Below are 17,627 nucleotides of genomic sequence, written 5' to 3' on the forward strand. Positions count from 1 at the left end.
ACATAAAAAAATATAAAATTATTTTAAATTTTTAGGCATTTATTTATATTTTTCAGGAGACATGTATTACATTTAGAATGCCTGTTTAAAGATTCAGGTATACATCTCTTTCAGAGAAACTCCAATATTTTCTTGTTTAAATTCGTTTTTTACTTCCCGAGCGTAAGCAAAGGAAGTATTGTAATCGACTCCGCCGGCCGACTCCCTACTTTTACGTTTTCTCGGCCTTTCATGACCCCTAGAGGACGAAGAAATAGGTCTCCCGTTTCCATCTGTCTGTCCGTCTGTCCGTCTGTCTGCCTTCCCGGATTTTTATTAGACAGATAATCTCCGAAAGTACTGGACCGATTGTTGCGAAATTTTGTATTTGTATTAGGAATGTCGTGTAGATGGTAAAGCGCTAACCAAAACTTGTCTAATCATCCCCACCACTAATGCGATGACGTCAATTCAAAATTGTACATAGTAAATGGGCTTTAAATTATATAAAATAACTTGGTCCTACACATGTGGTTTATGACCCGATTTGGAAAAAAATCTGAATTATGAAACAACATTTTGCAATGTAATTTTGAATCTGCAAAACCGAATGCTTTGAAATCTTGCGGATGGTTTACAGTTATGATAAGCACGATAAATTTTTAAGCAAAATATATTTACTTATCTCCACCAAAAAATTGATGACGTCAGCTCAAAAGTTTGCCGAATAAATCCTATCTAAAATGTACAAAACATGATGAGTCTGTACTTGTGATTTATCATTCCATTAATATTTTTTGGATTTGCATATACAGGGTGACTCAAAAAAATTAATGAATGCGTGAATTTATTTTATTGATTTCATTAGGAACTACAAAACCGAATGCTTTGAAATCTTGGAGATATTTTAAAGTTGTCATAGGCACGATAAATTTATAGTCAAAATGTATTTGCTCATCCCCCCTAAAAAATTGATGACGTCACCTCAAAATTTTGCTGAATAAATCCTATCTTAAATGTGCGAAATATGATGAGTCTATAGTTGTGATTTATTATTCCATTCATATTTTTGGATTTGCATATAGAGGGTGACTCAAAAAAAATTTAATGTGTGAATTTATTTTATTGATTAATCATGAATTACAAAACCGAATGCGTTGAAATCTTGGACATGTTTTAAAGTTAACATAGGCAAGGTAAATTTTTAGTCAAAATGTATTTGCTAATCCCCCCTAAAAAATTGATGACGTCACCTCAAAATTTTGCTGAATAAATCCTACCTTAAATATGCAAAATATGATGAGTCTGTAGTTGTAATTTATCATTCCATTCATATTTTTTTTTGGATTTGCATATGCAGGGTGACTCAAAAAAATTACTGAAAGTGTGAATTTATTTTATTGATTTAAACAGGAACTATAAAACCGAATGCTTTGAAATCTTGGAGATGTTTTAAAGTTGTCATAGGCATAGTAAAATTTTGATCGAAATGTATTTGCTCATCCCCCCTAAAAATTTGATGACGCCACCGCAAAATTTTGCTGAAAAAATGCTTAAATGTGTAAAGAATTAATATTTTTTAGATTTGCTTACACAGGGTGTCTGAAAAAAATTAATGACTGAGTCAATTAATTTTGTTGATTAAATCAAGAATAACAACAATGTGATACAAAAAAGACATAATGGGCTTGCAGTCGTCACGTTCCCGACAGCGAGGGAAGTACTGTCTAAACTCTTTAGACCATTTTTTTAAAATCCGTATGCATAAGAGTAAAAGTAATTCTCTGTGTAATAAAATTGAAGATGACAGGCAGACAGATGGAAATAGGAGATCCACTTTTTCAAATTCCGGGAGATATGAAACGTCGAAAAAACTTGAGATTAGGTTATTAGATTTTATTACAATTCTTTCTTGGCTTGACAAATGTCTAATGTCATGTTCTTTTTGTCGTTTTATAGCTCCTGAAATCCAACTGTTTCAAATGATTCAATAGATTCTACTATAATTCTTCCTTGGTTTAGGCTCGAGATGTAGAAAATGTGAAAAATGGGTTTTTCGATATACATAGGGTGACAAAAAATGATACATTAACTCTATGGCAAAAATACTGGATTGTTTTAATAATGTGTGTTTGTTTTTTTAATGACAACTTGTTATTATACAGAATAAAAAAATAAAGCAAGGATTAAAGTGTATTTAGGACAGGTATATTTAATTTCCCTAAATTTTTGAAAACACTGGAACGTTATGATTTCTGTCTAACTGTGTAAAAAGACATTTTATTCAATTTGTGTAACGTAATAGAATACAATAGTATATTAAAAAGCATGTTTTATAAGGTCCAATATTATGATACAGGTTCAAGTTTGTAAAACGAGGTGCTTGGGGGAAATTTTTACAAAGAATTTTAGTGGTTACACAACTAAGATTTTTTTTTATATAATTTCGGGCTATCTAGTTTTTCTGAATCGTGTTGGATTTCGCCTTTAATAAAAGTGACACGATTGGTCTAAGACTTTCGATTTTTGCGTCTAATCTTTCACCGGGATCATCAATACGCTATATGTTTCAATCCAGCTAGTTGAAATAGATCTCCCAGAATTTTTGCGAATTTTTTGGAAATTATTTGGAAAACGCACTTAAATATTTCGCGCTTGCTAAATTTTTTACTTTTCCCTGGGCAGCAACGAAAATTATCAAAAAAAACTCCCTTTGCCAATTTTCGACGCCCATAAGTTTCTCAAGGCATCATTTTTATGAAAATCCCTACCATTTTTCTAAAATCGCCAAATCGATGGATTTTAAATTTTCAAAAATTTTTAAAATCGAATATGGCCTCAGATATTTCGAAAATTTGTAGTCGTATCGACTGTAGGTTACTTTTCTTAATAGATGCGCCCACGGTTTTTTAAATAATTTTTACGTGTCCACTTTTTCGAGAGTCGTGCTGAATAGCTCTTTAACAAAAGTGCTACGAGTGGTCTAGGGTTTTCAATTATCTCCTCCAGTCTTGGTCCCGGACCATATTGTGTTATATTTTTCAATTGCCTTCGTTAAAATCTATATTCTAGAATTAATGGTGGATTTTTTGGTAACTAAATATTTGGAAAAACTCAATTTTTCAATATCTCTGGGTCCCAAAATTCTTTATTTTACTCCGGACACCATCGAAAATTAACAAAACATTTTTTTTGTCAATTTCGACACCCAGAAGTTTCACAAGGTTACATTTTTCAAAAATTCCTACCATTTTTCCAAAATTGCCGAAATGATAGAATTCAGATTTTTAAAAATTTTGAAAAATTAGATTTGCACTTGAGTATTTCAAAAATTCGTAGTCGTATCGACTGTAGGTTACTCTTCCTACTACTTTTTTACTTTTAAATTAGCAAAAAATTTCCTTATGGTTAATTTGGACTTCCAGAAGTCTTTCAAGGCTTCATTTTTTTGAAAATTTCTATCATTTTTTCACAATCACCAAAATGATTGATTTCAAATTTTGAAAAATTCTTAAAAATTAAATTTGCGCTCGGATATTTCGAGAATTCGTAGTGGTATCGACTGTAGGGAACTTTTACTGATAGATGGACCCACAATTTTTTAAATAATTTTTAGTTGTCCACTTTTTCTAGAGTCATGCTGGATAGCTCTTTGACAAAAGTGATTGGTCCAGGTTTTTCAATGTTCTCCCTCCTCTAATCTTGGACCGGGACCATATTGTGTTATACTTTTCAATTACTGTCGTTAAAATCTATCTTCTAGAATTTATTGTGGATTTTTCGGCAACTAAATATTTCGAAAAACTCAATTTTTCAATATCCTGTGGTTGCCAAATTCTTAACTTTTCTCCGGACACAATCGAAAATTAGCAAAAATTTCTTTTCTCAAATTCGACACCCAAAAGTTTCTTAAGGTTTAATTTTTCAAAACTTCCTACCATTTTTCCAAAATCGCCAAAAATTTTTGAAAATTAAATTTGCACTCGAATATTTCGAAAATTCGGAGTCGTATCTATTGTAGGTAACTTTTCCTAATCGATGCCCCATGATTTTTTACAGTTTATATTTGTCCACGTTTTCTACACTCCTGCTGAACAACTCTTAACAAAAGTACCACGACTGGTTCAGGTTTTTAAACTTTCTCCTCCAATCTTGATCCTACATCATCAGCAATTACGCTCATTGAAATCTATCTCCTAAAATTTTTAGTGGATTTTTTGGAAACTATTTAGAAAAACTTAATTTTTCGATTTCCTTGGATTGCGAAATTTTTTACTTTTCTTTTCTTCGAAAATTCTTACCATTTTCTCAGAACCGTTAAAATGATGGGATATGTATGTAATAATATGTTGAATATTTTTTCTTCCTGAGCGTAAGCAATGGAAACGAATTTTTACGTTTTCTCGACCTTTCATGACTCCGATAGTACGAAGAAATAGGTCGGCCGTTTCCGTCTGTCTGTCTGTCTGTCTGTCTGTCTGTTTGTCCGTCTGTCTGTCTGCCGTCTCGGATTTTTGTTAGACAAATAATCTCCGGAAGTACTGAGCAGATTGTTGTCAAACTTTGTATTTATATTAGGAATATCATGTATCATCAATAATGTGATGACGTCACTTCAAAATTGTATATACTTAGTAAATAGGCAAATTGTATAAAGTAACATAGTACTACACATGTAGTTTATGACACCGTGTTGAGTTTTTACCGGAAACGTCTAGATATTTTTTGCACTCATGACCTTTTTTGATTCCTTTCGCACATTCAGCAGGATCCGGGAGGTCGAACTTGCCGCACACGTAGTTTTTGCTTTCCGTTGCCATGGTAACCTTAAAATAGCCCAGAAACGTCAAATTGCTAAGTGTTTACGGTGCCGTCGACGTCCTTGCCGCACACGTGCTTTTTGCTTTCCGTTGCCTTGATAGCCTTAAAATAGCCCGGAAACGTCAAATTGCTAAGTGTTTACGACGTCGTCGACGTCGTTTTTATAAATTACTCATAGTTAGTCTATTCGTTGCCAAAAACATTGTCGATAACACGTTCGTGAAGCCTGCTTTCCGCATTCTCGCAACCGTTCATGCGGGAAGCAGGCTATCCCAAACTAGTTTTTCCCTTCAAATCAGAAACAACACATTCCAATTTCACGATGTGAGAATACAATAATAGAATAGATAACTGTTATTATTACACTGCAGTTTATCCACGTGCTTTACAACGCATTCATATTTTCCATTATCAATGCACTGGATGTAGTAAACAAAATTAAAGTATGATTCATTACTGAATGCATAAAAAAGTCTCTCCCGGAAACTTTACAAGAATAACGTGTGATACATTAGTTGCTTATCGGCGGAGTTACCGTCGTCGTCGCGTCCAGACTTAAACAATTCGTCCAAATAAGTATATAAACAAACGTGTGTTACATCACTGAATGTAGAACAAAAATGTGGTCTAGGGTTACTTATATACAACTTCCCTCGCCCTTGAAATATAGTCGGACAAATACATCGTTTAGCTTTGTCTAGATAATGCCAAGGCGGTTGGCGAAACGCGTCGCCAATATTTTGTATGTTTTAAAAATTATAAAATTTAATTTTGCGAATTCTATTTTTACTTCCTGAGCGTATGTAAAGAAAGTATTGTAATCGGGTCTATCGGGGGGAAACTGACTACTTTTATGTTTTCTCGGCATTTCATGACCCATAGGGTATGAAAAATTAGGTCTCGTGGTTCAATCTGTGTACCGTCTGTTCAGATTTTTATTAGGCAGATAATCTCTAAAACTACCGGACCCATTGTATTTTATACGTATGTTAAGAAGATCGTGTAGATGGTAAAACACTAACCAAAATTTGCCCAATCTCCCTATTAATGTCAAAGAAGCGGGATTTGTGACGTTGCACTTCGGGGGCGAGGGAAGTCCTGTCGAAATAACTTTCGTCCAGTTTTTTTAAAATGAAGTCAGGAATACCAACCCACAAAACGATGAGAGTAAACTATTAAAACGTTGTTTCCAGCTGAAAACGGTGGTTTAACAGGACTCTAAAAACACGAAATTAAAGAAATACTTTTTTCTTTGTTGTATTCCAGAACTTCCAATTTTGTTTGCTCTTTCCACGTATTAAAAATGTTGAAAACTTTGCTTGGTTAATGACCTTTGCATCTTAAACAAGTTAATTCTTGTGTTTAAATAGAGATATGTTTTATCTGATAAACAGTTAAACAATTGCACTATGATTTAAGTACGAATATACATTGCTAAAACCAGCAAATAAAACATTTATTTTACAGCAGCTTTCAATTTTTGTTACACAAGTGAACTTAAAAACGTCTCTTGTTTATGAATTCGATGTCAAATAGATTAAGATCAAAGTCATTAGTCTTTCTTCAAGCGTTAAATGAATCCTCTAACTATAAATTACCCAACAAACTTCAAGTTTAGTTTACAAACGCTTGTTGCAGCAACTACAATCGCAATCAGTTCAGTCATTACGGTTCTGTACATTTAATTTGCATACATATACATGTAGGAGTTCTTGAGATTATTAAGCAAATGGTGTCTCTACATTTGTGTAAAACTTCACTTAACCAGTGTTATTAGCTGTTTCTCTGTGGTATTAAACGAAAATAGTTCTTTCGTTCCCTCGTCTCTAAAGTGTAAATTATTGTAATTAAAATGTAGAGGGATTTAACAAGCAAGCATTTTTCTTGTAACTATTTTAGGAAATATTGCCATTGGTGTAAAAATTTAAAAACATGATCAAAAATGAAAAGGTGTCTAATGTGTATTTCTATGTCAGGTTTGCAGGGTGCCATCTCCAAGAACCTCTTGGTTTCCGACCAAAGCGTCCTCTCGGCCCGGGTACTAACCATGAATGCGACCACTGGTACTCTAATAAACTGCGCATGGTGGCAACGTCAAGGACTGGAGGTTGGAGAACCGCACAAATTACGCTGTGACGAGTATTTGGAGACAGGTCGCAGACCAGGAACCGAGTACCCATGGTATGAAGATGCAGACTCCAGTCCAGGTTTGCGCTCACCCAAATTCATGGAAAGCCTGCCCAACGTCTCGTACAGAGGGTGGTGGACTTATCCCTACTACTCCTGCAAGTCGAGAAGATGGCTGATCTCGTACAGCGTGCCGATACCACCACCAGGACGTGGAGGGTAATATTTTTGAAACTTTGTGCAGTGTTATTATTACTTTTATTTATATTTCCTTGTGTGAATTTTTTTGTTTACTATCTAGAACACCCGAATTTTCTGACTCATGCACTATATATATATATCTGTCGCGTGATGTGTGATTGATAAATTAATTTTTATACTGTTTATACTGTTCATGCAAACATTCCGTGCGCACAGCGCACGTTTTTAACCATAATTCGTCGTCATTTTTTAACGATTTTGGTTTTAAACGATTTGGGATACAATGTGTTAAATACAGCTTCTCCTTTGAAAGATTAAGACCTGGTTTATAGAAACCGAAGTTAAAGTTAATTCGCGATTAACTTTTAATTGAGGTTCGTTGCTAGGCGACGTGCAGGTTTTAACCAATCACGAGCTCCCATTCCTCATTTTAATCCAGTGTTAAATTAATCGAGGATTAAATATTTAACTCGCGCTTCTATAAACCGGCCCTTAGATTTAGGTATTGTTTTTGAACCATCTAAGAATGTAATATTTGATTTTTTGTCGTATTTGCATTTTTGTGGCTCTATTAAAACTTTTTTTTACAAATAATACTGCTTAATCAATGGGCGACTTGTTTTATTATAAAGTCGGAGAATACAGAATCCTTCTTTTGTAAGGTCTTCCCTTAGTATAAGGTCCCAGGGTAAATGTAAATGATACGGAAATGGGCCAAAAACAGCTTGTTTATTGAGGTCAGATAACACGATTCGACAATTTTCCGACGTTTTCAATTTCGCTCTCCACTAAATCACCAGCCTTCAAGGCCTCACGTGGAGTCCGGAAAAATCCTACGCCACTTGGAGTGCCCGTCATGATGATGTCACCTGGATACAGGATCATGTAGCTGAAATGACGAAAATTCGCGATATTGATTTTAGTTTGAAAAAATTCCATCTGATAATTTTAAACCTCTCGTAAACTATTATTGTACTCATAAGTACCTAATTTTATGTTCTACTAGTGTTTTTCTCCTTACGCTAACTTGTAGATTTGTAAAAAGATATCTTACTTAGATAAGTGTGCTATCAATTTGTCAATCTTGTGAACCATTTGGGAGGTGGTACCATCCTGCTTCAAAACACCGTTCACCCAAGTTTTCAACTTCAAATTATGGGGGTCAGGAATCTCGTCCTTGGTGACGATGCAAGGTCCCACTGGACAGAATGTATCCATCGTTTTTCCTGTGAAACAGCAGAATGAGGAGAAAATGGTAAAGAAAATTAACATATACCCGTAAGAAATCAGGTAAAGTTAAAAAGGAAGTCAAAGCGAGCAAAAATTAAATCGGAAACCAGAAAAAATACATTTTAAGCTTAAAAAAATATACTTCTCTCAACAATCATTACATACTTATTAAAGTTCAGATTGAATTATTCAACAGGTTTGGTAAAAACGAGAAGCAATTTATTGAATTTTGTTTTTAAGGGACTGCATCATCACCGGAAATTTTTCCAGCTCTCCTACAATTAGATGATTAGATTCGGCCTTGTTTTTAAGAGACATTAGTGAATTAAAATACAATTCACTTGATAGCGTATTTCCACTTTTCATGAAAATCTTTCCTTTTCGTGCTCCTATCTTCCGTCATCTGACTGCCGTCTACCTCGATCTTTATTAGACTAAAACTACTGGATCAATAATTTAAATTTTATGAAATAATATACACCTACACACGCGATTTATGAATCTGCCCTGATTTTTAATCAGAGTCACTTTACAAAAATATGTATACAATATTGGCGTCGTGTTTCATTAAACCAATATCTCGCTCATGTAAAAGACAAGAGGGTCGTAATCATTTGAAATGTTCATAATTAAATATCTAGTACTGTTGAAAATTAACCTGTTTCCTCAACGAAACTCTTTGATTTTCATTTAACTTAAATACAATAAAAGTTATTGAGCGAAATGAACCGCCAATAAAAAACAATGTAAAACTTTAAAGTTCAGTTCTATGACAAAAAAGTTAAGTGGCTTGATGTCAAGATGTGTTAGGTATAGACGTGGATGTTTCGTCTGGACTGATCGGTTCCCATCCCTTTCATCTCCTGCGCTTACGTCCCCTATCGTTTCCTCCTTAGCCTCGTTTCGCCTGCAACCATTTTCGTTCCCAACCGCTTTCTCCCCGCCTGTTTTGTATTTGAGATACCTTGTTCAAGTAATTCATTACAACATTATTAACAAAAATGTATTTATAACACTTTACGGAAGGGGATTCATAATCCCGCTTAGATTGAATGTATCTGACATGAAAAGTTTCGGGATTGTAACACGAAAAAGAGTGGGATGGGTGTCTATAGAACTTATCTACATTCAAACTGACTTCTACTAGATTTATTTTTTATTATATAAATGATATCATCATAAATTCATTACTAATTAAAATATTTAACGTAAGTATATCTCATAAGTAATATTTGTTATTTATGCAGGGTTTTTATAAATGATTCTAAGGGCGTAGAGGTCTCGGATTTCAAAAATCCCGCTTCGCTGAAATTATGCCTCATTATGAGAGTTCTCACTTGTCATTAATGTCATTTGTACCCTGTCATTTAAAGTCATTGGTTTTATTGTTCCAACGTTTTTCAAGTGTGAATTACAGTAATTCTCGTTGATCCAACCCAAAACAATAAAACAGTCGTTTTTAAAACTCTTGGTGTTTGCATACGAACATTTTATTTTTGTGCTAGGAAGCGAAGACCGTGAAAGTGGTTTATTCGGTTGAACAAGACACTCATTGTTATGTCGTTAGTCCTTGGACATTTAGTAAAATTCGCATAAAGTGATAGGCGACACGGTCCCATGACTTACTTCGACTATAATCATTCATAGAAACCCTGTATAAAACTTTACAGGTCTACAGATCAAGGATCGAATTTTACAATTAACAGACTATTGGAATTTAAAGGTAGGTAGTAGAACCACTGTGTTTAAAATTTTAAAAGTCAATGGAATAAAACACAAAGGAGTTAACAGACGCAAAATTTTTTGTGGACGAACACAGTTGCAATATAAAGACCACGTTCCTTTGTCTGAAGGGACCGAGGCCGAGTTCTAGGATACTCACAGTGAACAATCATGTATCAGTATTATAGATACACGTACGTTTCCTCAATTACATTATTAAATAAAGGGACGCACTAATCGATGAATTACATGGCAAAATTAGATTTCTGAATGGACAAATCACCTTGAAGAACAACCTTCAATAACCTAAAAACCACGACTTTTGCACAAAACTATCAGACCGACGAGGAAAACAAGAAAAATCGATGACCGATGTTAAAACAAAAGTGAGTAATTTAAATAGAAAAGCTCTAAGTCTTAAGAACAGTTAAACTTATTCAAGAAGGAATAATCTAAAAAAATTGTATCTAGAAAAGCTTACTCACACGTTTACAAATTGCATCCTGATACAATCTACAACAAAAATGATTCGATCTTTATTGTGAGAAACTAGGATCAAAATTCTATCCAGATGAGTAATCTCATACTGAACTAGGGAGAGCAACGAACCCTGAAGTGTGCACCTGCATCAACAGGTTTTTCCACAAAGCGACGAAGTTGACACCTCGAGTGTAGAAAATTACCGACAAGCCTGAATATTTTAATCTTAAATATCCAATATCCAGTTAATCAGATCTGGAATGAACCAGCTTGAAGTTATATTAAATGAAGGCAACGATTCCATTGCTGGAATAAGAGAACATTGGCTGCACTCTAAGAAAGCTGACGGACCTGAGATCGATCAATTTTATCACAACATCTTACTAGTTTGTCCAGGAAAACTTCAAAGCGCATCTCAGTGGAAATGCTTAAGGCAACCTCGATAGAAAATCAGTCCGAGGCATCAAGAGTTCTAATAAGTAGTTAGTTTAGCTCTATTTGGAAAATTTGAAATGTTTATAACTTTCAGTCCAATTCAGTAAAGAAGAGTGTAAATATGTCTAGACCACTAATTGCGACAGATAAATTTAACCTTTTACCTTATTTCTAACATTATCTGAAATTTCATTGAACCTTGTGATTAGAATCATGATCGAGATGAAATTCGTTCCCGGAAAAAATCGTCAAGGTAACACGAAACGAAGTTGTTCAGATTGAATGATGTCATCGAGAACTAAAATGGCACGAAAAAAAACGAGAAATCCACGACAGTAACTGTGTAAGATTGATTATGAGCTGCAGAGTCATGTATTTGTCTATAATTCACGTCATAATGACAATTTCTGTTTGAGGAAATTGATACTGAAAAAATTCTAAAAATGCGTCAGAGTATTATTGAATAATTTTCTACACAACTGATTAGTTATCTTAAAAATTTAGATAATCTTAGTTTTGAGAAAGTCTTGAAGGAGGTGTGCTTATCTAAAACTTTCTACTAGTTGTTAGAAATGACAACAGCATATACCGAGAAGGCAATTAAAACATAATCAAACACAACGTTGGATTTTGAAAAATTTGTCTGATGGAATTTTCCCCTGGTCAAAGTATCGCCAGTTTGACAATTTGAGTGGAAAACATAACACTCAAAGACAACTTTTCAAAAATCCAGGACTCTATTTAATCCTGTTTTTTATTGCCCTATGTGATCTTATCTTTTTTTATATTTTTTGCCTTTTGTTCCTCAAATTTTGTAGAAAAAGCAGTTTTGTAATAACTGATAAAACGTTACTCTATAATTCGTAAAATCATGTTATTAGTGCAATTTCAAAATTTGTAAAAAGTTGGTCTAACGTTATTTAGATAGAACTTCCTTCGCGCTTGAATTACAGTCCAACAATACTGTATCATTCATGATTTTTTAGTCACCCTGTATAGCGATTCGAAAAAAGATAAAAGCGTTACGATAAGTTTAAATCGTTTGCAAGATTTCAAAGCGTTCAGTTTTGCACTTAAGTTAAATTGAAAACATTGTTATACAAATTTTCTATTTTTGAGAAAATCTGGATGGCTAAGACAAAAAAATCAAGGCGGATTTATAAACCACAAATGCAGAAGTAGGTTATCTCATCAAATTTAAATGATATTTGACATCCAAAATTTTGAGGTAACACCATTAAATTCTTAGTGGAGATAAGCAGATCAATTGTGGATAATATTTTACCATTTACATTATATACATACAAATCATGGTTAGGGAATAATTTGGACATTAATTTTCTATTTCCTTCTTCAACCAAAGACAATGAGTTATTCTGCAAAGTATAAAATACTGAAGCTTGAATTATGTTCACATTTTTGTTTCCTAATTTCAGTGCGAAAAAAAATTACACTTTGAACAACACGGCATTGGCGATGCACACTCTATTAAACATTAGTTACGACAATGATTTTACGCAATTTTGCACCGATTTATGGACCGCAGCAAATATTCCGTGGAGTTAGTTGTCCTGAGTTTAAAAATTTTATGCATAAATATACAGGAAGGCATTTATAATGTTTTGTTTAATGTTTTTTTTAATATATATATTTTTTGATGTATGCTTTTTATAACCTAATTCGTCAATTTTGGGACCTAAAAATGTCTCCTTTTATTCATTTTTTAACAACCTAAAATCCGAAGCCTACTCATTAAACACCCTGTCTTATAATTCTCCCTACTATTATTACACTACACAGACTAACATCGTTAAACAAATAAAAAATTAAAATTAAACAGAAAAGTGGTGCTTATTTCCGGAACAAGTAGACGTGTTCCTAAATATAGATATTTTAAAAGAATTTGATCAATGCGTTCAGATAAAATACTTGGATCTATCAACAAGAAAAAAAAATGTACATCGCACACCAAGTTACAAGGTGTGATGGTACTTTACATCACACTTTTATTTCAAATAATGAAACAGAATAATCGAATAATAATCGATGTCTAAGCTACATAAAAGTTCTAACAAAGGAAATTAGAGAAAGTTAAGTAAACATCTGGGAGCTGAGAACTTACTAGAAGTCCACTGGGGCATTAACTAAATGAAGTCAAAGTAGGAAGTCAACAGGAAATTATCTATAATTTAAGGAAATGAAGGATCAATCGTAGATGAAAAGGAATCTCGTGTATAAAAATACCCACCTCAGAAAAGGATCGTAAATAAACCTCTGCGGGGCGCTTCAATACCACCTACCCAACAAATATTGCCCGCCGTTGAAATCCGGCGTCACCAAGTCCCTAGCCGTCAAATCCTGTCCAACCATGTACCCCAAAACATAATCGAATGCATTTTCCAGTTGAACTTGTTTGGCTTTTTTCCCGATGACAACGACAAGTTCCACTTCCCAATCGAGTGCCTGTGATTTATTCCGTTTAAAGTGTGACAACGATTGATTGAATGCTTTAATCGGGCTGGAAATCTTGACATCTCAATAAAACTCACCTCGCTGCAAGTCGGTCTGACGATATTATCGAAAGGGCCGATGATGGTTGACGCGAATTTACTAAAAATAATAGGCTGGATCCGACGGGGGATTTTGAGCTCGTCGCAGTGTTCCTTGTAGTTCATTCCGACGCAGAGAACTTTGTCGGGTTTAGAAACAGGTGCTAGGAGTTTCACGTCGGCTAGAGGGTAGCTGGTTGTAGCTTTCGAGGCAGCACTTTTGTATTATTATTTTGGTTGGGTTGGATTAGTTGAAGCTGCTGTGTTACCTCATGAGACTTTCGAAGCCGTTTTCTTGGTTGAGTAGATCCACGAGAGAACCAGATAAGCCCTCTTGAGTGCAGTCGATTATTACGTCATTTTTGAGGATTCCAAGCCTGAGGGAGGTGACGGCTTTATTTAGCAGGAATTGGACGAACCGCATTATTATTTATTCTGTGCACTGTTTCGATGTCAAACTTTAACTATTTTTAACCTTGTAGATTATTTATAATATTGTATAAACATCGATAAAACCTAATCTTTACGAGATACTTATGCAGATTATTATTTGTTTTTTGTTGTTATGTAATTTAATGTGATTATAGAAGAGAATTTTGCAAATTCTTCAGTTGCCAAAATACTCGCATAGTAATTTTTATAGTCCCAGAAATTGTTTATTAACTGTATTTTTATTTTACCACGGTATAGTGTTGTTAAACAGCGGTCTCTTCTGTGCTGAAGCGATGTTTTATCTATTATAAAATTAAATCATGGTTTATTACACCCTGTTTGCTATTCACGACAGATGAGATAACGAATCTTCAAATAATACGTTATCGTAAGATTTGAAGTGAAAAATTTCGTCATAAATTGCGTACTCTTAAATTCAACCATGTTAATTTTGATTTTTTACACCAACAGTCAGGGTAATTTTTCCAACAATAATGGGCGAGTTTCGATGAAAGAGTTTGATAAAAGTTCGTAAAAATCATTTTCACAGTGTCAGTTTCACTTACGAAGAAACAAATCACGTGAAATTAGGTTTCATTTATCAAAGAGCAAAGTCAAAACGACAATTTTGGACACACTTTCATTTTAACGGGTTCACTGTAAAATACAGGGTTTCTATAAATGATTATAGGGTCGAAGTAGGTCATGGCAACGTGCCGCTTCTCAGTTTTGGACTTTACAAAATGCCCAAAGACTCACGATAAATACCACACGCATCTGTATAACAATTGTCTGACGGCTTCATATCTTATTACAAAATAAAACTAATTCATTGAACATATTTATTGCGGTTAAAGATCACAGTAAATATCGCAAATGTTCATCATTTTGTTCAGCTCACTCTCTTTTTAATTTCAAAAATGTTGTGTAAAATCCTTTCGTCAATGCTTTGGGCCCATTGTTCAATTTCATGTTGCATCGGGTTCTCCTGATTGCTGAGGAAATCTTGTCAAAAATGTTTGCGGATTCTGCCCAAGTCGGCTCAAATCATCAACAACTTCCTCAGATACAGAAGGTCTTCCAGGAGATTTCCCTTTGTCGACACTTCCAGTTCGAACAAATCTGTTGATTATATTTCTAATGTGAACTTCTGACCAGTAACGAGAATTACTGTAATTCACACTTGAAAAACGTTAAAACAATAGAAACGATGACTTTAAATGAAAGGTTCCAAGTGACATTAATGACAAGAGGGAACTGTCATCATGAAATCCTTGTCCAACTACACCCTTAGAATCATTTATAAAAACCCTATAAATGGTCCAAATGAAAAGTCGAGTTTATTATTTTAAAATTCAAGGTTATTGTCACCCAACATATTTATGAAAATGAGCGTAGGATAATCGTAGACTGTGTAAAATTGAGAAAAGCAGTTAGTCTGGTAAATTTTTGGCCATGGTTGAGAGTTTTCAAAATATTTGTGTTTTCGTTATAGCCAATAGAGAAAAAACTAGTGGAAGAAGCCGCAGGTAGGGTATATATTAGGAAATAATAACGTGTCTATTTTTACTTCCCGAACATATGCTAAGGAAGAGGATCTTTTTATATGTAAATGGGAAAACGATAACCAAAATTTGTCTAATCATCCACTCCAACATGGCGTCAGCTCAACAGTAAAGGATATTTAAATTTTATAAAATAATGTACTCCTGATTCCTGTACTTATGGTTTATGAATTCACCGTGAAATTGTTTATTATTATTGACATTTTTATTGTTTAATTTTTCTTGAATTCGATTCCTGTCCATTTCCAATTTTTTTCTTCCCGAGCGTAAGCTAAGGAAGTATTGTAACCGAGTCCATCGGGCGAATGGCTACTTTTACATTTTCTCGATTGGTCATGACTCCTAGAGTACAAAATCATAGGTTTCCGGTTTCCGTCTGTCTATTTGTTCGTCGTTTGTGTCAATTTTTGTTAGACAGGTAATTTTCGAAACTACTGTATCGATTATTGTCAAATTTTATATGTTCATTATAAATATCATGGTAAAACGATAACCAAACTTGGTCTATAATCATCCCCACCTACAATGTGATGACCTCATCTCAAAATTGTACATAGTAAATGGTTCTTAAATTCAATAAAATAAAATAGCCCATACGTGTAGTTTATGAATCTGTGTGTAACAGAATTTTGCAATTTAATTTTGAATCTGCAAAACCGAATGCTTTGAAATTTTGCAAAAAATAAATGGTACATTTTTAATGAAAATATATTTATTTTATTATTATCATTGGATTCATATTGTTTACAATTGTGTATACAAAAAAAAAAAAATTAATGACTAAATTTATTTTATGATTAAGTCATGAATGGATCATTTCATTTTCCAAAAAGCACGTATCGAAATTGATATACATGTTCTTGTAAAAGTGTTGATCACGCCATCGCAAAAAAACCATTTGAAATCAGCTTGTAGCACGCTTCTTTAAATTTAACATAACATATTTATTTTATTTTTAACTTAAAAAAATAAAATTCGCAAAATCAAATTGTATGTTCATTGTACGTCAAGGGCGAGGTAAGTTCTGTCGAAATAACCCTCGACCGGTTCACGCCATTTTGTCGAAAATATATGATTACAATAATGTCGCGCCCGCCTATACTTGATAATAGTAAAATAATTTTCTTAGAGACCGCTAGTCACCCAAAATAATATTCGGACTGTGGTGCCCTATTGCAGGTTCATTAATTATGAGTCTTCTCCTCTGTGTTGAGGAGACAAAATCAATCGAATTTCATTTCCTCTTAACACAAATGCATACTTTGATCTGCCGTCGCTGATCCTGGTTATCTGTACGTGCTTAATAGTCGAATTCTTTCGGAGTATAAACATAGATCGTCAAAGTTAAACGTGTATTGAGAATATATATTTTCCGATTTGTTCTAAATCTAAATAATCCAGATCAATTCTTTTATGTAAAAAATACTAATTTTCAGTCTTTACAGCTAATGGAAGTTTATAATTCTGAACATTTTTTACGGTTGGTTTGTAAATAAAATTCATCACGGTTCCTATAGAAATCTTTAATTAACCTAGAATTATCTAGTTCTAGCTTACAAAAGATAACAGACGGTAGAGAATACAAGCACTGCGTAATTAGCTTCAGATTTGACTTTACCCAAAGTTTGTTTGAGCAGACAAACGCCGATACCTCCGCGATCACCAGAATCACAGCAGTGACAATAGCTTTTGAATTTTTTCATATGTTTAGAAATTCCCACAGAAAAATAAATTGCCTCACGACTCCTTCGTAGTAAAGCGGATCCCTTTATTCTTGAATAATTAGGGATTGAAAAAGTGACCCTTAAATTTGTCTTACTTATTTGTTATCAGTAGAAGTGGAGTGATGGTGAAAACATTTTTTTTTACTTCCCGAGTGTAAGCTGAGAAAGTATTATAATAGGGTAGATCCAGCGAACAGCTACTTTGATGTTTTCTCCAGGTCGCATTACCACCGGATTATGAAAAAATAAGTCCCCCTTTTCCGTCTGTTTGCGTAGATTTTTATTAAACAGATAATTTCCGAAACTACCGGACCGACTGTTTTCAAATTTTATATATACTTTTTTAGGAATAATATAACTGT

The 17,627-nt window shown here is 33.8% G+C and overlaps 2 protein-coding genes across 6 annotated transcripts in view; one reads left to right on the forward strand and one right to left on the reverse strand.

Annotated features, from left to right (window-relative positions):
• LOC135132953 (probable G-protein coupled receptor CG31760) overlaps positions 1–17,627 on the forward strand; it is a 196,617-nt gene that overhangs the window by 158,880 nt on the left and 20,110 nt on the right. For 4 of the 5 annotated variants that reach the window (XM_064061174.1, XM_064061172.1, XM_064061173.1 and 1 more), the window contains one exon: positions 6,777–7,146. In XM_064061174.1, the coding sequence (XP_063917244.1) occupies positions 6,777–7,146 (370 nt within the window). Of the gene's footprint in view, positions 1–6,316; positions 6,471–6,776; positions 7,147–17,627 lie in introns of those variants that run through there. The other variant, XM_064061175.1, reaches the window with a different exon arrangement.
• Positions 7,839–14,064, reverse strand: LOC135132955 (fumarylacetoacetate hydrolase domain-containing protein 2-like). Its single transcript, XM_064061177.1, has 5 exons — positions 13,814–14,064; positions 13,545–13,761; positions 13,296–13,458; positions 8,183–8,354; positions 7,839–8,017 (listed from the first exon to the last, which is right to left on the reverse strand). The coding sequence occupies exons 1-5, from the start codon at positions 13,966–13,968 to the stop codon at positions 7,867–7,869; spliced, it is 858 nt and encodes a 285-aa protein (XP_063917247.1). The 5' UTR covers positions 13,969–14,064; the 3' UTR covers positions 7,839–7,866.

Source organism: Zophobas morio, unplaced genomic scaffold (genome assembly GCF_036711695.1).
Source record: "Zophobas morio isolate AGI-343-1 ecotype UQ-CSIRO unplaced genomic scaffold, CSIRO_AGI_Zmor_V1 ptg000021l, whole genome shotgun sequence".
NCBI classification, from domain to species: domain Eukaryota; kingdom Metazoa; phylum Arthropoda; class Insecta; order Coleoptera; family Tenebrionidae; genus Zophobas; species Zophobas morio.

Excerpts from the sequence above, each read along its gene's own strand:
- LOC135132955 (XM_064061177.1), bottom strand. The coding sequence starts at position 13,968 with ATGCGGTTCGTCCAATTCCTGCTAAATAAAGCCGTCACCTCCCTCAGG. Across the intron at positions 13,762-13,813 it reads GGCTTCGAAAGTCTCATGAG|TGCTGCCTCGAAAGCTACAA; the intron begins GTAACACAGCAG and ends ATAATACAAAAG. Across the intron at positions 8,355-13,295 it reads CGGCGGGCAATATTTGTTGG|GAAAAACGATGGATACATTC; the intron begins GTAGGTGGTATT and ends GCTGTTTCACAG.